At 43.4% G+C, this 24362-nt stretch overlaps 1 protein-coding gene across 26 annotated transcripts in view; it reads left to right on the plus strand.

Annotated features, from left to right (window-relative positions):
- TCF7L2 (transcription factor 7 like 2) overlaps positions 1-24362 on the plus strand; it is a 180770-nt gene that overhangs the window by 140822 nt on the left and 15586 nt on the right. For 15 of the 26 annotated variants that reach the window (XM_069863273.1, XM_069863262.1, XM_069863268.1 and 12 more), the window contains 4 exons: positions 12509-12641; positions 14780-14882; positions 17603-17689; positions 23996-24136. In XM_069863273.1, the coding sequence (XP_069719374.1) occupies positions 12509-12641; positions 14780-14882; positions 17603-17689; positions 23996-24136 (464 nt within the window). The remainder of the gene's footprint in view (positions 1-12508; positions 12642-14779; positions 14883-17602; positions 17690-23995; positions 24137-24362) is intronic. The other 11 variants (XM_069863266.1, XM_069863270.1, XM_069863271.1 and 8 more) reach the window with 3 other exon arrangements.

Raw genomic sequence — 24362 nt, forward strand, 5'->3', positions numbered from 1 at the left:
GTTGGTTTGTCCTCCCCCACACCCCTCTGCACCCCCATGAGGTTAAACTAGCAGAGTTTTCCCTATCAATTTGTTTTTTTCCCGAATGAGCAAAGTGGATGCATATTAATTTTTTTAATAGATATATAAACTTTTTAGAAAATGCCAAGACATGCGTTTTCCTCTCTCTTTCCTCTCTCTTTTTGCTCTTTTCCTCTCTCTTTCCTCTTTCTTTCCTCTTTTCCCCCTCTTTCCCCTTCTCTTTTCCCCTTCTCTTTTCCCCTTCTCTTTTCCCCTTCTCTTTTCCCCTTCTCTTTTCCCCTTCTCTTTTCCCCTTCTTCTCTTTCCTCTTCTTTCCCCTTCTCTTTCCTCTTCTTTCCCCTTCTCTTTCCTCTTCTTTCCCCTTCTCTTTCCTCTTCTTTCCCCTTCTCTTTCCTCTTCTTTCCCCTTCTCTTTCCTCTTCTTTCCCCTTCTCTTTCCCCTTCTCTTTCCCCTTCTCTTTCCCCTTCTCTTTTCCTCTCTCTTTCCCCCTCTCTTTCCCCTTCTCTTTCCCCTTCTCCTTCCTCTTCTTTCCCCTTATCTTTTCCCTCTTTTCCCCTCTTTCCTCTCCCCTCCCTTCCCTCTTTTCTTCCCTCTCTCTTCCCTCTCTCTTTCCCCTCTCTTTCCCCCTCTCTTTCCCCCTCTCTTTCCCCCTCTCTTTCCCCCTCTCTTTCCCCCTCTCTTTCCCCCTCTCTTTCCCCCTCTCTTTCCCCCTCTCTTTCCCCCTCTCTTTCCCCTCTCCTTCTCCTCTGTTCCCCCTCTCCTTCCCCTCTCTTTCTCCTCACACCCAACTTCTGTTCATCCCCCCTTGCTCGCGGCTATCGGGATGCGCGCAGGGACCCGCAGCCCCGACTGGGCTCTCGCTCCCCTCTGCGGTTGCGGGCTCATGGTAAGGAGCTCTCGGGGCAGGGGCTGCCCCTGCCTCCCCCCCTCGCCTCCCTTCGCCCTCCTCCTCCCCTCTCCGGGCCGCTTTTCCCCCTTCTCGCTTTTCTCCTCCAGGGAAGCGGCCAAACTCGCCTCCGCAGGCGCTCGGAGCGGGGAGAGGGGTGGGAAGGAGGAGGGAGGTCCCGGCAAGCGGCTCAGCTGGAAGGGGAGAAGCCGGCGCTGCTGAATTCCCACTTGTCCGTCCCATTTGCTGCACTTTTGGGAAGTTATTGTCGGGAATTGGTGGGGATCTGTCCGTCAGGGCTGGCGGCGGCCGCGGGGACCCGCACGTGTGACAAAGGCGGCCGCTGGAGTGTGGTGGCCGCTCTCAATAGAGGGAGGGAAGGCAATTAGTTGCCGTGTTGTTGGGGCTTTTTACTTGTCAAACTGGAGCCTCGTTGCTTTTGTTAGTGCCGTGTAAAGGGAAATCGCGGGGTTTTGTTTTGGTATTAAGGGCCTTAAAGATTGCTGGCTGACACTTTGCACGCGAAGGCCAGAGCAGGGAGAAGGGGGGGGACACGAATCGCACGGATTTCCCCCCTTGCTTGCTTCATCTGCCCCGATTTTTTTTTTCCTCTGGGTCCTAGGTGCCAGCTTTGCAATTTGTTTTTGCTTGTTTTATTGTTTAGCCCGCATTCTTGCAGACTAAACTGCCACAAAGCTGGAACATCTTGAGATCTCCCTGTTTGAAACAAGAGTTTTAATCCTTTTCTATATTTATTTAATCCTGTGGCTTCATTCTTTGGGGGTGAACTGGCTCGCGTGAGTCACCCAGATGTGCACGGGGAAGACAAGTGGTTGAAACTGGTTTCCTTCAGTGCCTCGTCCCCCCCAGCATCCGTCCCACATGGCGATCCCTCTCCCTGCGTGCAGCATCCTTCAGCCTTCACAACCTCACAAGGACGCAGCCGTGGTGTCCTAATTATTCCCGGTCAAACCACCCTGTGTGTCTTTTGCCCCTGTTGCACAGTAACTACTTTGCAACTTTAGGGAAAGGGATAAATAAGAGATGAGATGCTGACTCTTGGCGAACTCGGATGCTGCTGCTCACCCTTGGTACCCAGCTCAGGTTTGGGAAGCGGGCGTCTCGCAGCTATCGTAGGGGAGAGGAAGGCGCAGGGGAGAAGGCTTCACCCGTTCGCAGTTCAGTGATGCTCTCTGGGTACCCCCTGCTTATTCTCACTCGGGAGCAGCTCTGGAAAATACAGTAGCCAAGGCACCGTAACATTAGCGATCTCGAAGCTCCTCTTGCATCGCTTTTACAGTAGGGTCAGTGGTTTACAGAAATATTAAATGCCAAAGGAAAAGAGGGGGGAGGGAGAGGCCAGAGCTGATGGTAAAGGTCTGCCAAATGTCACCTCAGTGTTACAATGACAAGAAAATGTACTTTCCTTACAGCTCTCTCCCTAAGAAATTTGTTTTGAGGGATTTGACAATCTTGCAGATTAAGTGACTGCTTGCTACACTTAACTGATCATGCTCCCTGACGGCCGGCCGGCGTTTCCTCGCTGCCCTTTAGTAATACCTGTGCAACCTGGGTTGTAGTAGCGTTGTCATTGATTTCCAAGGTAACTGCTTTTTAGCTCTTCTGAGCAGACATACCTGCGTAAGGCGGGGGGGGAAAGGCTTTTTCCCAATCCCTGGAAGGATGCTGGTAAAGTGCTATATTGGAAAAGAGAGGAGGCTTCTCTAAATTTCAATAACAGCAGCCGACAATTTAGAAATAAGACACTTCTCACAGCCAACATGACAATGGATTTCGAGCATTCAGAAAACATCAGGCCAAAAAACTGGAGACATCTTGATCTTTTAAGACAGCTTTTCCAGTACTTTAAGTGAGGGTGGAGGGGAGCGGGGAAAAAAAAGAGAGAGAGAAAAGCTGCAAGGAAAATAATACAAAGCCAGCACAATTGGCATCTCGACAGTAAAGAAAAAAGTTTTTGAGGTTAAGAGAAGGAAAGACAAAGCTGTTATGTACCCGAGGGATGCAATTTTAGTGGGAATGGAAGATTTGAGTGGTAAAGGAGGAGCGCTTGCCTCTGGGTTCTCTCTCTTCCAGCAGTTCGGCTGCTGGCATCTCAATTTGAATTGCTGGGTGAGTAGCACTTTCTGTGCGCGCGCTTTCAGTCTTGACCATTGAACTTCTGATGTGACTTCTCTCCCTCTCCCCTTTCCTCGCTCTCCTTTTCTTTCCTCCTGTGTGGAATCAAAAAAAAAGGGGGGGTGGGGGTTGGAGGGGGGGAGAAACCAAGCAAGCTTCTCCAGCTGTGACCTTTGTTAGCGACATTGATTTTATTTATTTATTTTATGGTAACAGCCTTTTTTAGTAGGGGGAAGCGCGACTTTTCGATGACACTTTAATTCTACAGCAGCGAGCGGCAGAGCGCTGTTTTGTCGCGACACAATGGTGCAGCGGGGCAGAGTTATTGCACTCCTCCTCTTTGCCCTTCCCTCTGCCTGATTTTGGCGTTTGGTTTAGCGGAAGGCAGGGGGAGGGAAGAAATTTTTCCTCGTGCATCCAGGGTGGGAGCGGGGTGTGTTCGGGGTGTTTCAGAGCCTGGTGTACAGTGGGTTTGAGGGGCTGATTTCTGGATGCTGAACAATGGTTACCAGCAAGGGAGAAGTGTGTGTTCGAGTATTTGCTGTGCTTTACATCCGCAGTTATACATTCACACAGTGACCATGACATCACTAGCTTTGCTTTTCTTTTTCTCCTTTGAGGTGGAGGGGGCCACTTCAAAGCTTTCTTCAGTTCAGTACGATATTTCCTTAACTCTGAAACCATGAAGGTAAAAATGTTTGGGTTTGGTGGGTTTTTTTTAAGGAGAAAAAGTTGGTTTGTAGCAGGGCACATTTGTTACAATTAAGGGGGTGTGGAGATGGAATGGTTTAACTCTTGTCATACACAAAACGATTTTTTTCTTTTTTTTTTAAAAAAAAATTAAAAATAGCATGTGGTCATTTTTAATTGGATGCTTTTGATCCAGTATTTGGTTGACACTTAGTTTAATTTTCTGAATTCTTCTGAAAACTCAGCTGTAACGTGAAAGATGAAAATTTTAGGGGCACTGCATAAAAATAACCTCACACAGTGATAAAATAAAGCAAAAAATAATAATGAATGTTCATAAATAGGCGATAGCATGTGTTTTGACATAGTGGTTCTGTGTTCGTTATCAGAAGTCCATGAGACTTTTTTTTCTCCTGTTAAGATCTATTGCAGAAAATAAACTTACCCTTCATCCAGTTCTGTACATTGCCCATAATTATACACAGCAAATAGAAACGTATTTAAGATTTTTAGAAGGCATCGTATTTTCAGCAGAGTTTTTGTGGAAATCTTGAGTTTTCTGCTGTTTCTAACTCTGCCAAGCTTGCTTAGAGAGTCACTTGATGCAGGAGGAGGATTTCTGTCACTTCAGCACTCTGTGATACCTTTGCCTGAGTAGCTTAGTTGATTTATTTGCCTTTTTTTTTTTGTATTACAAAAAAGGATAAAATTCTATAGAATCCACTTAATTAATCTAAAAGGACAGATATTTAGGTGTTTCTTTTTTCACTCCATGTTGTTGCATATGCACGTTTTACATGGCTAGTGATGAGATTTCATAAGTGTTTTACCTTTACAGGAATTCTTTTTGTTGGGACTTGGGGCGAAAGGCCTGATAGTGCTGTATAAATGTGCCTGTTTCCTTTTAACAAAATATTTGCAAGGTGTTTCAGTTCTGTTGTGTATTCAGTGTCACATTTTTAGGGAAACTTGGTTGAATTTATTCAAGAAACAATTGATCTGGACTTACCTAATTTGATCGCTCAGTTGTTTTGTGATGGCGTGTATTGTTTTTAGCACATTAAAAATGAATTATTTTTAGAGGTTTATTATTTGTTCAGCTATTTAATATACATTTGCTACAGATATTGTGTATCGGTATTGAGCACAGTCTGCTATAATTTATGAATATTGCATTATAAAAAGCTGTACTGAAAACTTGGCACCATATCTTAAGACATGTATATGCATGTTATTTTTTTAATAATGCTGTTATTACTGAAATTACCAAATGCAAGTGGGTAGAGGCATGCACGGTAATTTTTTAAATCTCTTGCAGTTTTTTAACAGCCTCACATTCAAGTTCTGGCTGTAGACAGGAGTCACAGATGCCCTAACAAAATCAATGGGGCTATTTCTTTTGCAGTAGAAGTCTGCCTACTGCTGTAATACATGATTCCTATGCAAGAAATAAAGCTGTTTAAAATGTGGCATTTTAGAGAACTCTAGGCAGTGAGTGAGGTTTTATGAGCAGCTATTCATACAGAGCACATAACAAATAGGATCTCTCAGGGCAATTATAAGCACCCTCTTGCTTATATTCACTTTTCCTTTCTTTTCTTCCATCTTTTCCAAATTTTGCTGCTTGTGTTATTGCTCTGTATCTCTCTCTCTTCCCTCTGTCTCTCTCTCTTGCCCACCTCCTTGATGTTTAGGATGGTTTTCTGATGGTCTCTGCTCTATGGTTGTGGGCCCAGCACCCCATATACTGGTGCTGCTGAAGAGAACAGTCACTTTTAGGTTTAGTCTAATGTATGCTAAGTCTTTCTGCTTTGTTAGACACAAACGAAGGCTTGCCAGCTCTAAAGAGATAATATCTGTCCAGGAATTAATTAAAGCATGCAATGAGTGTTTAACAGGTTGGGGAAGAAACTGTGCCTCTCGTTTGGTAATGGAAGAAATAGATCTGGCCGCCTGGGTTCCTGAAACTTGAAGAGTCCAAGCACTACCCTGTCCTCCTCTTTTGGGAAAGTTCACCTGTTGATCAAATAATCTATAATTTTGAGATACAGTCTAAGGCTTGCTGGGGCATGCGTGGGCCACGGTTTCTGAGCTAGCGGCTGGGGTAACTTTGGTGTCCAAGTGTGTGTGCCGAGATCAGGCAGAGCAGAGTCTCTCTCTTTATCAAAAAGCATTAGGAGAATGAGTGAGCAAAATCTTAGCTGGCACCGATGTAGTTCCAAGTGATGCTGAAAGATCTCAGCGTAAACAGCTGTGTCTAAGCAGGCGCTTGCCTGGGTCTGACCTGACATTAGGGTAACACCACATGGCGCAAGGGTGCAGCACTGAACTTGTATTTACAACACCAAGTTTCTTATTTGAATAAAGAGAAAACACCCCAAATACTGTAGCAATAAGATTACAGTCCACAACAGCTTTGAAAGCAAAGTGTGAGCGCACTTAGCTATGTTTTACTACTAGTGTTACTAATTCTCCCGCATAAGAACTAACAGGCAGTAATTAGACAGCTAAACCCCAGGTTTTCTGTTTTACACTAGAGGATTTGGCGTATGGTAGTTGTCACCAGATCATTTCCCATAATTACCTTTTGGCAAAATTAAGTGGAAATGTCCTGAGCATCTTAAAGTCTTGCTTTCCCATCCCCTGCCCTCAGTACCTTCGCTCTGGTACAGCAAGGATGTGGAAAACGTCAAGCAGGGTGGTTTAGTATGCAGGGGGCACTTCATCAGAGTTAATGGAAGGGGGGGGGGGGAAAAAAAGAAAACTATTCTTTTCTTGAATGAATTGCTGGACACTTAAAGCCAGGAAACTGGTTTTGTTATTTTGTCTGAGAGATTGCTAATAGGGGTTTTTTTATTGAAAGCCCTTGCAGGAACAGGTAGGTGCTTGCTGGCCTGAGAAGTGGTCCGGGAGGGAGGGGGAAGAAGCAGAAGGATGCAAAAGTGTGGTCCCCCCTCACCTTTTTTTTTTTCGTTATAAAGGGCAAAGCAAGGAGGGGTTGGGGATATTTTTTTTTTTGTCTGAGGGGATATTGTCCCAACACATGGTTGTCTGTGCTCCTGTCATCATTTGTGTGAAAGAAGAAAATGAGCGTTTTTTCACAGGGCAAGTTGTGATTATCAATGGAGGCCTTGTCTCCTGTTACAATGGGCAGTTAGCTTAGGGCAGGACCTTAGGCAGAAATCAGCTACATTAAATTGTGAAAGGGCTCAGGCCACTGTATCAGCCATAATGGAGCAAGGGGAAGTGGTTTTCAGGAGAAAATGCTTAGTCAGGTGTGAAAGCATCCTTAAAAAAATAAACTGCGACTCCACTAGTTAAACAGAGCTGGGTGAAATTAAATCTTCCACTTTTTTTCAGGGCATGTTTCACCACTGGCATTGGTGTTTTTTATGCTTAGGAGGGGGATAAGGACTGAGTTACACACAGCTGGTGGGTTTGGTTGGGTTTAGTTTTTCAGTTAAGCTTAAAGGTTTGCAGTTTCCTTGTTGAAGTTCAGGGTGCCACCTGGAGTGATTGCTGACGTGGGTGATCTCTGGGGCTGGAGTGGTGCATACTAACGGGTGCTCTGCTTTGGGCGTTGCTGACCCTGGCTGGAAATGGAAGAATATTCCACTTTTTACAGCAGAATTTTGGGATTTGCCTTTTCTTGCAACTTAAATTTAGGGGGTTTGTGTGTCATTCCTAGGCAGAACTAAGGCGAGGTCAGCCTTTAATAAAAAAGAACCTCTCCTCTTACAAGCGTCTTTGGAGCTGCAGAGAGGCTCAGGAACATCTGTTAGCATTTCCCTGGCCATAGCATAACTGCAATAGCAACATCTGGAAAATACAGGGAGGCAAGTCCTACACCTGTTTTTTAATGTGAGCTGGTACTGAATAGTACCCTTTGCTAAGCCCAGGGAGCAACTCCAGGAGGGACAGCTAATTCAAGACCACTGTCGACCTTCTGCATCCCCCTGGGAGGAGGGGAAAAGGCTGACAAACCCTCTTCTGTGCTGCTTTTGTTTTATTGTATTAGGCCCATAAAGGCACTTTCGGGGCCCATCTTTCTTCAGCAGAAAGGGAAAGCCATGGGGTAATAGGGAAGAGGAGGACTTGGCAAAAAGGCAGGCGGAGCTCTAGCTCCATTTGTTCTCAGTGTCTTTTGATTAATGGGTTTTAAGGTGAATGGCAAACTCTCATTCCTCCTTGGTTACCCACAGTGGAGGAAGGGGAGGGGGCTCGGGGGGTCTGGGGTGCAAGTGTCTGATCAGTCCCTCCCGCGCCACGCTCCGGGTTGTGGGTGGCTGTGGCAGGCAGGCAGCAGCACAAGCAGGACTTGAGGCTTTAAGTAAGCTTAAAAGGTGGCCTGGCTCGGGGAAGGGGTCCCTCCCTGGCTGTGGCTGTGGAAGCTGTGCAGGTGGCCACCAATTTCAGGCTGTGCTGGGGCAGGAGCATCCCCCCTGCCTTGCCCTTGGCTGCCTGGCTGGGGATGCACCAGCCGTTTGCCTTTGGCCACTTCCACGCTGCAGTGGCATGATGGCTTTTTTCCAGCCTGGGTGGCTTTTTTTGCAGACTTGCTTTTACTAAAACTCTGTTATCCTGGCAAGGACAAATCCTTTGGCCTCGCTGGCGTATTTTCCTCCCCTGCCTCCAAGTTGATACCATATTTTTATTACCGAAGCCAAACAGGCTATGAATTTGCAAACAGAAATTGCAGTAACAAATTCTTCCTATTAAAAGGTTGGTTTCTCTTTGTGTGCTCAACAATACAATGTTTCATCTCGTGCAAGCCTTATGTTGCTTTCAGAGACTTCGGAGCTATTGATTTATACAGCATGTATTAACTTCTTCAATAAATGGGAAGTATTCATCGGTGGGGTGTATTAAATTGGGTTGTATACGCATAGAAGCATCTTTCATCCTGTTAATGAAATGTCCTTACCATGCAACAAAGACTAATACGCAGCAATTTATACACGCAATCCCCTGCAGTTTAAATCTGAAGTTCAGATATTCTTTTTGTTCCCTAAAGGCACCTATCAGAACTTAGGCTAAATGGAGCTCAGTATCCCCCACAAACATATATCAGTCCAAAATGTGTTGTGTTTTTTCTTTCTTCATTCCAGAGCTCCATTATTGTTTAAAGTCATCTGTGTTTAAGCACTCCCAGAAGCATTTCAAATTCATATAGAGAGATTTAGTAGTTGAGTCCCTATGGGGACAATTTCCTCTGGTTTGCTTCAGGCAGGTTATCAAGAAAAGCAAACTTCTGGTGTTTTTTTGCAGTTCTTTACCATGCCCTCTAACCCAGCGTATGAGACCCTGTGTTTTGGTGGAGAGGAGTAATTTATCAGCAGATGACTTGGTACTTTGTAGATGCTGGGATTTCTGTGGAGAAATCTCCACTTGTTCTTGTCCTGTTACCACATACCCTGATGCTAATCTGCGTGTGCCAGCACAGATCCCCTTTCCGTGCCTGACATGGCCATAAATGGTGTGCTTCAAGTTGCCAGAGAAATTCCTGTACCTCACAGTGGCTTTTAGCTTAAAACTACCCTTGATAAAGTACTGGCAAATGTATATTGGAGAAGGGCCTTTTGCAGGGGGAGGGCTAAGGTCATCTTACAGGTGTCTCCTATTGATGGCTTCTGTGGTTTACCTTTCATTGCCAGTGGATGGGGTTAGGACCACGCTTGTTACGCAGGCAGAGCTCCCATTGACTTCAAAGGAAGATGCTTGTGCGGGATTAATCCTGCTCTTTCCCGGCTAGTCCTTTCTTTTTCTCTTTTCCAAGGAAGCTTAGTTAACTTCAGAAATGCTCCTTTTAAAGAGCACCTTATTTAGCATATTATGGACGATTAACCTGCCTTGCAGATTGTGTGTGTGCTATTCTGAGCAGAGTTACAGTCCCTTTTCCCAGTGTGTGATAAACAGTGCAAACCAAAATACAAACCTAGCTTGGGGTAGTGATACAGATGCAGACCAGTTTGCAGGGGATTGCACTTCTCTGTCCTGGAGAGCGTATTTTTGAGCACATAGATGACAGTTTCCCCCTTTTCCCTGGTATGTTCTCCCCACACTCACACCTCTGCTGCAGCATCATCTGAGTGGCAAAAAAAAGTATCCTACCCTTATATCCAGTAGCTTTGTATGAATTGTCTGTTTAACTGTGAGGCAGTCACCCAAATACAAGTGACTTAGCTACGGAAAAGTTTGCAAACTAAGATTCATAATCTCGGTTGTTGAATGTCTTGTTTTCCTTTTGCTTTTTATTTTTCTCTGAAAGGTAAAATACATCCTAATTTAGCAGTCATGCTATTTTATGGCAATATTGTGGAGGGTCTTGGTATATCAAAGCAGTGAGTGGTAGTTTCCCACAGTTTATACCTACCCCTACAGTAGATCTGACTTTGGTGACACAGGCTTCTAAGTCCAGTTTTCTCTCCTGTGTTTTTTCTTGTTTGTTGGCTTAAGTCTGACCCTCTAATGTTATTCTGTCACTTACTTATTTTGTTAACTAACCAGTCCCATTTTCTATGAAAATAAACTGTCTGTGGAAGACAACCCTCGATGTCTGTCAGGATCTGAGTGAGGGTTATTTGCAGTGATGCGGAGATAGAGTTGGGAGAGCACAGAGTTACGGCAGCTCCCAGCCACACTGTGGGTCACCTAGTAGCAAGAGTTCGCACAATTCTTGGTGAGAAAAAGTTCCTCATATTGGGAATGATTGTTTTTTGTGAACCAGATCAAGTAATCTGGTAATGTAATGTCATTTGTTGTTGAGTAGATGCCTGTTTTTTGCACAGTGTGTGATACAATGTGTTACGTGAAGCCCTTGTCAAACCTTTCAGATACTTTTGGATTGCTTAGATGGGTTCACTTGGGAGACAATAGATTTTGGGTTAGAGCATCTCCTTTGGCTTTTTTAAGTAAGAAGATGAATCCCCATAGCTCCTCTGGTGTGAAACCATTATGGATCTGTGTGGCTTAAAAGTTGTCCTTGGTTGTACAGCTGGAAGAAGACCTGACTTTACAGCCCAGCCAGCACAATTCATGGGGCTGGCTGACAAAACCGTGCTCTGTCCTACGTTGTGGCCACTTGACATGGGACTCTCTTGTGCCACAGATGTGGTATTAGAGGGGAATTGTTCCGTGGAAGGACTGCAAAAAGAAATACACAGTAGGAAGCATAAGCAGTGCTCTTTGTCTTGCTTCTCTTGGATACACACTTTTCATGCAGGTTATCAAAGGGGTGAGCCAAATAGCTACAGTGGCAGAGGCTGAGGCTGGGGGTGGCTCCTGGGGTGGGCATAGCTGGAGGAGCCAAAGCTGAAGCTTACGTGACCATAGCATGATGGAGAGACTTCTTGTTTATTCAGGTGAAGACTGACATTTGCTTTCCTCTTAGCTCTCAGTCTGTCTTCCCTCTTCTTTCCCCCCCATCTAGAAAATAGTTGTCAAAGAATAACTGAATTATTTCTGAAATGCTTTCAAGGCAAGCTCAGAGAGACAATAATAACTTGTCTGAAGTGGCACAGCGAAGGTGTGTATTTAGGGGTGCTGGGGAGTGAGCGGTGGGGTCAGAGCCATCCTCAGGCAGGAGGGCAATCAGGAGAGCACTGGCACACCCTGAACGGCAGCGGCGCTGTCGAGGCCCACCGTGGTATCACTACTTTATTTTAATGTGATTCCTTTTACTTGATGTTAATGCAAGTTGTTCCTTACTTAAAGTAATAAAAGGAAATGAAGACACATTCTAAAATGAAACCTGACTCTAATCCATTCATCATCTAATACCAGCCTCTTTATCTTTGCTGGTACCTAATCTGGTTAAATGTCCCTGTTGTAGGATTTTAGTGAAAATCCTCTATGGGGAATAGGGTTTTTTGCAATTGGATTACTCGCAGTAAATGGTCCAGCAGTTCGCTTGTTTCAGCTTAATTTTTTCTTTGTGATCTTGTAAGGGTAAGTTACAGTTCAGCCTGCCTTTTCCTTTCATTCATTCACTCCTCTTTTTTTTTATTGTTGTTAAGAAATAGATTTTTTTTCCCCTTTCAGAGCTAGGAATGTGACAGGGAAAACCTCATGTTATCTGCGTGATTATTCCCCCCACAAGAGTGTTCATGTCAATGGCTTTATCTGGGTTTGGGGTTTTTTTGCCATTATTTATATAGCTGAATATTTTAGTAGCCTAATTCATCAGTATCCAGTTTCCATTTATTAGCGCTCTCTGATGAATTGATAATTAATCAGCTCTTCTAAAATATATATATATAAAATATGCAGGTGATCGCTTGTCAGCTTAATGCTTCCTGATGAAGGGAACACTCTAGCACTACAAAGGCTTTTTATCTGGAGTATTTGCAATGAACAGTAAAATGCAGAACTGAAAGTGAGGACAGGAAGGGGAAAGGGAAAGACCTACAGGTCAGTGAGCGTTTGGGTCTCGTGCTAATTAAATGGGGGACTCTGTCAGCCCCTCACTGAGGAGACTGCCTGCATCTTCGAAGTGAAGCATGAGATTATAAAATGAAAAGGAAACATTTTAAAGAGTTGCCGTCACTCTGTACAGGAGCACAACAGGTCAAAAAGATTAAATAAACTCAAGAAAAATAAAATGTGTGAGGATGTTTTAAGTAAGAGAGTGGGAAAACTGTGAGGGTGACACCAAGAAAGGATCTGGAAAAGTCTGTTGAAATCCTGGCTATTCAGGTTTCTGTATGTCATGCCTCATGCTGCAGTGGGGAGTACCTGGCACTCCTCTAATGCCATCGACCTTTTTTCTCTCGACAGTCTAACAAAGTGCCAGTTGTGCAGCACCCACACCATGTACACCCTCTTACACCGCTTATCACGTACAGCAATGAGCACTTCACACCGGGAAACCCTCCTCCACACTTACCAGCCGACGTAGATCCCAAAACAGGTAGGTGGGAAATAGTTCGGGGTTTTTTGAGAGTGGGTGGGTGGATCCTTTCCATTTTGCATATCAGGGGGAAGGAGTTCAAGAGGAAGGATTTCCCATGCTGGAGCACGGAAGGGAGCATGTAAAATGTCAAACACGTGCAAGAACATGGGCAAAATAGATTCCTTTTAAGCCAATTAGGCTTCAGAAGGAAACCTAGTGGGTGAGTTTCCATACAGCTTTTGCAGAGTGACACCAGCATTGCATGTGTGGGGTCGTTCTCAGGTATGTTTCTTTGTAAGTGCGATACCCCACCTAGCAGTTCGATCTACCAAGTGCTTGGTTTGCATGCACGACCCAGAGAGTTAAACATGTACGTTCTGTGATCTGCAGTTACAAAATTGCAGCTGGAATTTTAAAGGTGGTGGGTCATGACCGGTTTCAAAACGAATCTCTTTTAATTCCCCAAATCCCATTGTTTCTGTGTCAGGAGTTCAGCCATTTTTCTCCTGTAATGTTGAATTTTCATCCACTCTAACTACTTAGCTCCAGCTCTACACTTGCAGCTCTTTTCCCCAATGTAAGGCTACCCAACTCTCAGTTCAGCCTGAAGGGCAGTCTCCTTGAATACAGAGCACTGCGTAAAACCTTGACTAGATTTATTGGTGTTACGGAGTAGAATTTACATGTTATTCTAACTTTTTAGGAGTCCCTGTTTAACCTGAGGGCCCAGAGAAGTCAAACAGTGCCAATCTTCTTTCTTCAGGCTGCATTGAGATCCTAGTGGCAGTGGGTTTGGTTTTGTTAAACCAAATCCCAGCTAGTTAATTGGAAAGTACATTAGAAATAGAATTTGTGTCAAAGGAATCGCTCTGTGTCAGCCCTAACAGATGCAGATAATTTATCTAAAGTCCAGCACTTGAATGAGGCCATGCATTAGCTGTTTTTCACTCCCTATGCTTCAATTGGGGCCCCCCTTTTAATTGTGCTTAATGCTAACTTCACATGGCTTAAAAGGAATCCATCTCGCCATCCCTGGGTACTGCAAGTGAATGGCATAGTCAACCTCTCATTTAAATAACGGCAGTACAGGGAATAGCTTTTAAATGGTTATCGTAAAACATATGATTAACGTCTGTAGACTGTTTACTTTTCTTCTGTGAACATTCTTTCAAGTGTGCAAATAGCTCGCCGGATGGTTAAAGCCCAGTTAATCTGTTTGGGTTTTGTAATGGAGAAAAAGCAATGTCTGCATGAAAATGTCACACAAGGAGATTTAATTTAGAGATTAAAAGCTTCCTGAGTGACTTAAAAAAATAGGTTTTAGCCATGATTATAGTACCCCTTCCTTTTAATGCTTTCTGTTTTAATTTTGCTTCTGCTGTGTAATTGTGCTCTGGCTTGTTAATTGAAAGACGCAGTCTTGTAACCCTTACTCCTCTGAGTAATTCCTACTTGGTCTTAAGGTGAGGAGCATTAAGATTTAAGGCTTGTGTCTGGAGCTGGTTTCTGGTCTCTGATTAGGAACTGCACTGGCCTTGCAGTTGTCGGATGGGCTCTTCCTCCCCTACACACCTTCGGCATCTGCCCCCCACTTTAATAAGCACTTCTAGGGGTTCTCCCCTCCACTTCTAGATGTCAGGAGGATTTCCTAGGTTTGCTCAAAAGCAGTCATCATTTGCAATTATAATGACCTTGTAGCTCATTTTGGTGGTTACTTTGGAGAACCTCCATGCTGTTGAGTACACAAAGAATGGGTAGAGCCTGGTGCCCTTTTGGTGGCTTGGAGACCAAAATAACTATGAAGTTGATACAAGGACCATCTTTCTGCTGAGCATTTAAGAACAGCACCTAACACAGCATCATACAAAAACTATAGCTGAGACTCCTAAATTTTCATCTTAAATACCAAAATAATTATCTCTGATTGGAGATGTGACTGAGGGAGCAAATCACATCGATTTTTCTGGTTGAATCTCATTTAATGGGATGCCAAGAAGTTCACTTTGTAAAGTAAGCCTGTGAAACAGCCTCTGGAAACCCATGAGTATTGTAATAAAAATAAATTGATGCAATTTAGCAACATATGTGCTTTTTCCTTATACTTTATTTATTTCTATGTCTCAACACTAATGCTACTTTACATTTCTTTTCCACAGGAATTCCAAGACCTCCACATCCTCCAGATATATCTCCTTATTATCCGTTATCACCGGGCACTGTAGGACAAATCCCCCATCCGCTAGGATGGTTAGTACCACAGTAAGGAGTTCCATTTTTTTAATTTCCTTTTTCTTTTTTGATGTGTAAAATTTATGTTAAAGAACCGTGTCTGCGCGTGTGCGTGTGCATCTGTGTGTGCGGTGAGATAAGTCTGTTTGCCAACTGCCACTTCGTTGAGTGGTTATGAATTTACCCACCCCATAAAGATTAATTAAAACTTATGCCAGGTCATGTGGTCTTAAACAAACACGAGCAGTTGGGCATAGCTTTGCATGTTGTGTCAACCAGCTGATGACTTGTGAAGCATGAATTTTTTAAACCCTTCTGCAGAAATGTCCAGAAATGTCCTTTTCTTGTTAATGCCTTTATGCGGCATCACATGGTGCAGGCTTGGTTTTCTGGTGGCTCAGGGCAATTCTAGTGGACTTTTTTTTTAACAGGGCCATCCTCACTATAAATGTGCGATTTTAAATTTCATTGGCCTTCCCAATTGAACCCCCTTTTGTTTTCCGTGTGAAACAGTAGAGCTTTACATCGGCCAGTGAGCAGCATTCCTGGTTGAGATTTGGCTGGGCAGTTGGCATCTAAGGAATGGAATTTTCTTGCGAACAAGAAAGAGGAATTAATTTATGTTAAAACGAGCTAAGAAAAAAACTGTGGACAGTTAGTTAGGCGTTTTGTTTTCTTTTCAGCTCCTTGTATCCCACTTACAGAGCCTTGTTGCTTATGAGGTTCCCTCTGGTAACTGATTCTTCATTTTTCTTATTTTGCCAGCTCTGAAATGGTTTTATAATACAGTTGAGCACTGCCTGGGCATTTTGTACACCATATTTGATTTAAATACTTGCAAAATACATTTGTACTGCTGGATACAACAGTTCTACACATTAAGAAACAAGGTTATTACCCTGTTTTTCTCACATAACAGGCCTCATCAGTATTAGAGAGATCATATTTTTTTGGAAATAAATTGCCCAAAGCTACATATAGTTTGTTCCTGCTGTGCTCAAGTACCTCTCCACAGGTTTGCCCTCTGTAAGGAAGTGGAGTTCACACCCCATAGGAAAGCAAGGCAGAGCAGGGAATCTGCATACACATACAGGTCTCAGGTTGGGGAGGGATTGGCGTCAAAGCCTTTGAGGGCCTTTCTCAAGCATAGACGTGTGGATGCAGTGGAGCTGGAGCTCAGGCAGCTTGCTTCTGACGGCTTTGCAGGCTACCTTCCCTTCCCAGGTGGTTTTGCAATGTGCTTGGGTAGAGGCTCTCCCACTCCAAGGGTGAGGCATGTCTGTCAGCTCTCTGCAGAAGGCTGTTTCTGAAGAGGAGCCCAGCATGAGTAGAAGAAAAACGCAGAACGTTGCTCCTTGAAGTCTTTAATTCCTCCTCATTTGTGGTGTTTTACTTTTGATGGAGGACACACTGAGTGCCCATAGAACACATCGACTCCTTTTATTCTTGCTTGCTGGGCTTAGCTGCAGTACAGCCAGATCATGCACCTCTGTTGTGAGTGCTTAGCTCAAGTTTGCACTGTAACAGCCTCAGGATTTAAAAGAAATACACTCAGCAAATGCCAAAAGTCAGTAACGTTAAAAATGCAGGAGCCTAAGGAAGAAATTCCTGGCTGTTGTTGACCTGTGCCACATTGCTTATCTGTGTCTCAGAGCTTTACATCTTCATGTGTGCAGACACAGGTTTGTCCTCCTTGAACCTTGTGTCATGGGAGCCAAACCTATGCTAATGTTGCCCCACGTGACTAGTTTCATCGGGCAAGTGATCATGGTCATCTCTGTCACTCTGCCATCGCTGCTGGTCAAGTCAACACCCATCGTCTACTTAATCTACCTATAGCTCTTACAGCTCCTCCTTTTTTTTTTTTTGTTGAGGGACGATCCCATCACATTTGTCTTTGCTCTAGGAGAGTAGCATGGCTAACTTGGCAGAAGTAGCCCAAGCTTTTTATTTCCCCTCGTGTTGCCACTCAAGCATCACCATTAGCTTCCCAACCCATCTATGCTTAACTGGCCTGGATATCTCTAGCATAGTACCCTCCCAGAAAGCATCCTGCCCAGTCCGATGATATATTTGAAGGACAGATGAAAAGAACTAGCCAGCACAGACAAACCTCAATCAGAAAAAGTTGTGTGTCTTTCATGAGGATGCTGTTTTGCATGTTGCTGTATTTTTTAATTATTGTAATGAGGTGTGATTGTCTATTGGTTACCCACAATACTTCTTGGGGACTCTCCCCCGGTAACTCTTGTCAACACTTGTTAATCTGACAAAAGGCTACAAATTAAGCTCTGTTAATTTAATGTTTTCTCACCGAGATCTAAATACCGAAAGAGGCCCAAAGCGCAACTGAAGTCCTTTGATTCACTGTACTTTATTTTGGTATAAATTTACATTCATTATTGTTTTCCTTTGGATGTGTAGCCCTCAATTAGTGTGATGGCTCCATTAAAGCAAGCGAGACTTCGCCTTTAATTATTACAACAAAACACCTAGTTTCAGCTTGGGGAGAGGGTCTCTATTGACATAAGCAGAGGTTATAAAATTTAATTAGCCATTCCTATCAGATTTATGGCATTCAAATTGTTCTGTGTTTCTTTCCTTTGATCCTTGCTGTACAATCCCCAAGATTTTTGTTCTGATCAAATGAGAATAAAGCTTACTGTGCAGAGAGAAGTTTTTTGTTGTGATTTTTTTTTTTAAACCCTTTTTTCTTTCTCTCATTCTCTCTTTCCCTTCTTTTTTGCCAGGCAAGGTCAGCCAGTGTATCCAATCACAACAGGGGGGTTCCGCCACCCTTACCCAACAGCTCTGACCGTCAATGCTTCCATGTCAAGGTGAGTTCAAATACTGAGGTCCTGAACTGAGATCAAATGTAACTCCTCTTGCTGCCCTCTCTAGAGGAGGGCATTTCATCTAGGCCACGTATTTCTGAAAGCACTTTGGTTGAACAGTCATCCTTAGTTTTTCAGTGGGGCGGAGGAGGAGAGGACACGGGGTACCTTCCCATTGGATGAGAAAAGGATGCCTTTAGTGCTGTCATTGGGCTTTAAGTATTTGTTTTTGAGGGAGATGTGGAGGAGCGGGAAGGCATCTTTAAAGCCAAGCTGAATGAAAAAGCTGGGAGAATGTGATGTTGAAAAAGCAAGAAAGAAAAGTCATGACACCTTTTGCTTTCTTGGTGGCTGTCACCCGGAGCAGCGCTCTGTGTGCGAGAAGGGAGGCTCAGGAGGGAGGAGGGCTGCTCTTCAAGCAGAGTTGGGAGGAAGATCATTGCACTATGTTTTCTCTTACCAAAGCTCCAAACACTGATAGTCAACATAAAAGGGCCTGCCTGACCCTCTAAAGCTTTAGAAGTATATATTTCTCCCCCTCCCTACCTCCAATTAATTCCATCTAATTTTCCAGTGGCTGCTAGTTTTATTTACAAACTGGTTGGCAGCACTATGTTTAAGTAATCACTAATTGCTCCTAATGATAGTTTTATTTTCTGTTCATCTGATTTTCAGTCTGGTTAATTAAATCGGTGGAGGTTTAGACTTTCCTGATGGGCTGAAACAGCTAATCCATTTTGATGATGGCACATAATTAAATTAGCATGCATTACATAGCAAGGTTCCACGGCTCTTCCCTGCTCTGCCCCTTCCTCTGTATGTCTGCAGTTTAATATGTGAAGGTTGGTGTATTGAGGATTTAAGGAGGGAAAGATTGGAATGGCAGGGGTTAGTGGGGAAAACACCTTGTTGAGAAATGGAAACCTGTAACTAGAGCTCATGAGTGAATGGGCAATAGCATGTTGCGTGCTTTAGATAAGTAGACTAAAAATGAAAAATAAAAATTTACTCATGTTGCCCAGCAAACAGACACAGCCAGAAAATCAACATTAAAAAAAAATTAATAGAGCCAGCCCAGGGGAGGAATAAATCCTGGGCTGGGGAGAGAGACACAAATTTAAACAATGGTTCCCTCCATTTAATCTTTTCTAATATCTATGAAAGACTTGCAGGCATGGTGTGAGGCAAAGTAGAGCTTGATTTAGTTTAATTATTATTAGAGAGGCTAGTCATTTGAGGGAGGGGGGAATGTGAGGGGGGGGAAGGCTATATTCCCAAGATAGGCTTTATGAAAGGTATCTAGTTAAAAAGAGTACACAGCAAATTAAATACATTATTGTGGTAATGGGACGACAGAAGTAGAGGTCTATTATACTTATGGCAGTTATAGGAAATGTAGGCTTCTTGCCCTGTTCTAGCACATCCTTTGATATTCATTCCATTCAGCAGCAGGGCCAGGACTTCTCAGAATTAAGTGATGGGTCATTATACTTTAAACACCATGGAGAAGCCTAGATTGGCAATTAAACAGCACTTGCTGACACTCGCTTGTGCCACCCTGTGACCCCCTTTAGATTGAGTTGTTGGAGCTCGGGGCCCTCAGCCTGCTAAATTGGTAGCAGGCACTTCTCCTGACGAGGGCTGGCTCTGAAATCTGCCGGCTTCAAAGGGAGCAAGATCATGTATAAACCATAATGTGGGTGCACCGTGGCTCAAAAAATAAGGCAGGAATAGATGAAATGTTACAAGTGCAAGGGGAAAATGAGAGAATAATGACAAATCTAATGCAACTCAAAGCAGAATTGTTGCACAGAAAAATGCATCCCACTGCTTGTGCATAAAATCAAGGCAGGCAGATGACATCCAGTTAACAGAAACATGTCAACAGTGAAGTAAAGTGAGAGTGAGTAAGAGAGAAGCCCCTGAGACAGCCAGGAACAAAAAATTAGTTGTCCTTAACAAGTTAAGACTCATCATTATATTCTGGCTTGGAGCCATAAAAGGAGACAGTGGAGTATAATGAGCTGCTTAGAATTTTTAGGGTGTTTATTGCAATTCATGGAATACTTGTCTAGAGAAAAAAATATGGAGGGATGTCTAAGGCGAAGGTGAGGGGTGTGCACACACACAGAGCCTTTCTTTTTGCCTCTGACATGCGCCCGTACGTGCACACATGCTCAGGCGCACACACAGGCTGATGAATAGATTTAAGATGTTTATCCTTTGTTTCAGCCCAGAAACTTCTCTCCTGGTTTCCCATAGCTGGGAACACCCTCTGGGCAGACCATGCTCAGATACATGGTTTGACGCGTGTTTTCTCATGCCCTCTGTATCAGCTGGAGCGCTCGAGCTCAGCCGTGGGACAACTCTTGCCCTGAGTAGCTAGAGTAGCTGAGAGATGGGGCTGGTGTGCCCAGGGATGCCCACACTTGCCTGTAGACACGAGGTTCATGGCTGGCCTCCAGGCAACAGCCCCTCAGGGCTCTGGTACAAATCTTGGAGCTGTTGTGTTGTCTCTGCTCAAATGTCAAAGCTAGGGCAGACCCCAGCCTTACCCCTCCATCCACATTTTTCCAGAGCCTTTCTATCTTTGCCTGCATTATGGTATAGACCTTTGGAGCATATAATACTTCCCAGCCATGAATATTCCCTAAGCTTAGTAATTACAGTTCATTAGTTAGTGTGTGCTTATGAATAGTTTATAAAAGGTTAATGTGTCACTAATAGTGGTTTTCATAAGTGGTTTAGACTGTTACAGTAGTGTCTTCGGGTTGTTTTAACCATTTACAACTCTCTTTTCCACTTGTAGCATTGCCCCACTCTCTTTGTATGCACGCAACGTGCTTGTAACATCTCTTGATCCTTCATTACCCCTCTATAATATGCTGTTAATGAAAATTGAGACAGGGTTAACCGACTGATGGTCAAACAGTGGACCCACTATGAAAAGACAACTGCTGTGAGAGGAAATCAGGAAATAATTTAACAGAATTACACCAGACAAAACGGCACAGCAGTTAAGTGGTGGCAGTGGAAAATACCTTCTGCAATTGAAATTTCAGGGGAAATTCACTTTTGCTGAATGTAATTACTGAAGTTGGAATGTAGCCAGAAACTTAAAAATTAGCACTCTTCCCCTACTTGTATTGCCATGTGAATGGATGTCTACATGGAAATAAATAGCTACTTGGACTTAAGACCAAACCCCACCCAGTCCACTGAGGTCCATGTGACTCCGTGGGTGACTTCAGGTTCTGGGGAGCGTTTTTATAGCCCTAAACATAGAAAGGGGTGTGTAAGTCCAACGGGCAGCCTTGTGTCTTGGAGGGAGAGAGAGAGATTCCATGTGGAATAATGGATGGTCATTGGTAATGAACACAAAACTTTCTTGGGGAAACTGCCACCCGAAAAATAACTACTGAGTTCCAACGAAAGCTGCTGTGTCTCTGAAGCTTAGAGCTCAGTAGGTAAAATCTCAGGGCAGCTGAAGTTAGTAGAGGCTTTGCCATCCTCCAAGCCTTCACACAACACTCGTATGTAGGCTTGTCCTCCTCCACTGCCCTTCTTCCCCACCTGGTCACTCTCCTGTGTGCCAACGCTCACTCTCTTTCTCCTAAATAGTAATTCAGAAAACATTTTTCCATAATTAAGGGTGGGTATTTATTTTTTCAGATTTTCTTCACTTTCCTCCAATTTTTATTAGTTGGAGGTACTTACATCTTCATCAAAAATAAGCAAATAAAATAAACCCCTACCTTTTGTTGAATTTGTTTCCCTTGAAGATCCTGACCATGCAACAATCCACCACGGGGGCACAGTTAATTTTTTTAGTGTGTTGATTTTTTGACCAGATCCTTGTTAGAGAAGCTAGTTATCACTGCCACATCGTGGGGTCCTCTTCAGAAGCTTAATGTCTTCAGTCTTTTGTGATATTTGGGAGCCCTTCTCCAGTAATGAATCTAACCTTATTCAGGTGTACTCTCATACCTTGTGCTACCACTGCATACAGCTCTTCTTCCTAGCTGGTATATGCCCACTGCGTCCTCGTATCAAACAAGCGCAGTTCTTCCTGCCTGCTCTCTGAAGGTAGGCTCTTCATCTCCATCTTCATCCGTTGTTGCCCCATTGTCTCTGGCTCTCGTTCCAGATTGAACCCTAGGTAGCCTGAGCAGCATAGTCCTCACTTCAGTGCTGGGTCTTGCCTAGGACAGATAGTCCTTTGATAGGATGTGTGCCAACTTCTTATCTCTATGCTTATACCACTTCAGTGAGGTCAGGATTGTGCCGTGAGTTTTATTCTTGCCCATGCTTGTACATTTTTTTTTAAAAAAGCTCTTACTGCCAGTTTTATTGTTTGCATTGTGCTATGACTGAATGCCCCAGGCAATGTGTGAAGAAACGTTAAATATGTCCAATCAAAATACACACACACACAAACAGAGAGAGGGAAGAGCAGAAGAAAATGATGCAAAGACCTAGCTCATATCTTGCTGATGGTGAGGTTATTCTGTCGCATAAGTAGGACCAAGACATTGGCCTCTTTGCAGCCTCGCCACAGTCTTCTCTTCTGAGCTACCATGCACCAAAGCATTTCCCCAAACATGTACTTCTCACCCAGCTACTTTTGTCAGGGGGCGGGGAAAGCATTTTGACAATCCATGTGGAGATTTGTGTGCATGGGTCTTCAGCAGAAGTAGAAATCCATGAAAGAGTGACTGTTTTGATGCCCATTCACCTCTTCCCCTGCCATCACACCCTCCTCTTTTCCTCCTCTCCATGTCTTTTTGAGGAGCTGCAGTTCTCTACAGTTGGACAATTTCACATTCTCCCTGTCAGTCCCTGCTCTTCTCACCACTGCCTACAAAGAAAACTACTTCTGTCTATTGATCCCAAGCACTACAAGCTGATAGACAGAGATCCTCAGAGCTCATAGTGGACAGTACCTCTTGTTCATGAAAGTACTACTGTGTCATCTTGTGGATGTAGAGAATGTCTAGGCAGTTTAGGGGGGCTTAAGCTCAGTAATGGAATTATAAGAGAGGGAAAAATAAAGAAATCTCATTATATTGCTGACACTTGTACACAGTCTACTTATCCATGGTATATCACCCCATATTAAATCATGTTTGGTAGAAAAAAATCATTGTATATTGATGGTAGAAGAAATAATTCTTTGTCCCATTATGTGTTCCATATTCTCAGGGTGCTTTATTTGCGCAAAATCAGTGCAAAATCTGGGATGAGAGTAGGAGGTTGCAGTGATTAAAAAAACCTTGTAATTTGCTGTAATCACTTTAGCCCTGGATTTTGGGGAAGTTATTTTTGAACTAAATTTTTAGGCAAGATTGCATTTCCTGGAAACCCATTGATTCCAGCAGGAGTTTCTAAGGGGCAGGCAATAAGTCAGTGTGGGCTTTTCTTATTCACTGCAGAACCTTTCTGAGACTGTTGAGAAATACTGAAAAGAAGTCAGTTCTGCCTTTGAAAAGTTTGTCATTTTGGTTAAAAAGTAAAAAGTCTGAATGATTGTGCCATGTTTGTGCTGTGGCCCTGACCAAGCAATTCGATTCGTGCAGAAGGATTGCACATCCCTCTGAATCGAGTTGCAGGATGAGGGCCTGTCCATGTATATTACCATAAACCATAAAGCTGACAGCATTTTTTCTCTTTAGGAAACGCTAGAGTGTTATTTTGCATTAATTTAAGCCTTCCTGGTTTACCTTAATGGGTCAAAATTGACTTAATTCCACAATCTTCCCACCCTCTGTTAAGGCAATGTGGCTTGGAGATCTGTTAGACACAAATAAATATTTTCTTTTGCTCCAGCAACAAAATGTAGCTAATGAGGCATCTATAAGGATTATCAAAAATGCATCTAGATTGGGTTGGCATTAATATTTTATTTTGCTGTCAATATGCAACAAAAGATGTCATCCTAAATTTGCAACATGATTCAGAACTATAAAAATTGATTCCTCGGTTGCCACAGATAATTTCTTAGCAAAGAAATGGACTGGTGGATTTTCTTGCAGGTAGCTGAAATTCCGCTTTCATCCAAGTTCATCCAGTTGAATTTGCCGTTTGTTAAATATGTTAAAAATCATGATGTCTCATGTCAGTAATGATAATGAAGGGGAAGATTGGCTTTAATGACATTAGAAGAGCCATTATGTTTAATTTATTGCTAATTAATGCTGCCAGCTTTCATATGCTTTGTCTAGCTGTCATGTGCCTGTTATATGCCTTTTTTTTTTATGTGTGTACACATCCCTCCCCATTCATTCATTTTTATTCTGACGATTTACACAGCTTTCTCTCCTCTAGGTTTCCTCCACACATGGTCCCGCCACACCATAGTTTACATACAACTGGAATCCCTCACCCGGCCATAGTCACACCAACAGTCAAACAGGAATCTTCCCAGAGCGACGTTGGCTCACTCCACAGCTCGTAAGTTTTTGCTTCCCATGTCTTTTTATTAGAAGACTCAAACATCACCTGTGCATGGATGGCTTTATAAGAGGCTGGGATTTGTAGGAATGTTCTTGCTGTAAAATACTTTTAAAATTGCTTTTTTCTCTTCTGTTTCAATTGATTTGAACACGATTTACCTAACAAAGTGTGTCAAAATAATGCTAGCAATCTTTCAGAGTCATTCTGTGATACAGACAAGGAG

This window comes from Phaenicophaeus curvirostris, chromosome 9 (assembly GCF_032191515.1).
Source record: "Phaenicophaeus curvirostris isolate KB17595 chromosome 9, BPBGC_Pcur_1.0, whole genome shotgun sequence".
NCBI classification, from domain to species: Eukaryota; Metazoa; Chordata; class Aves; order Cuculiformes; family Cuculidae; genus Phaenicophaeus; species Phaenicophaeus curvirostris.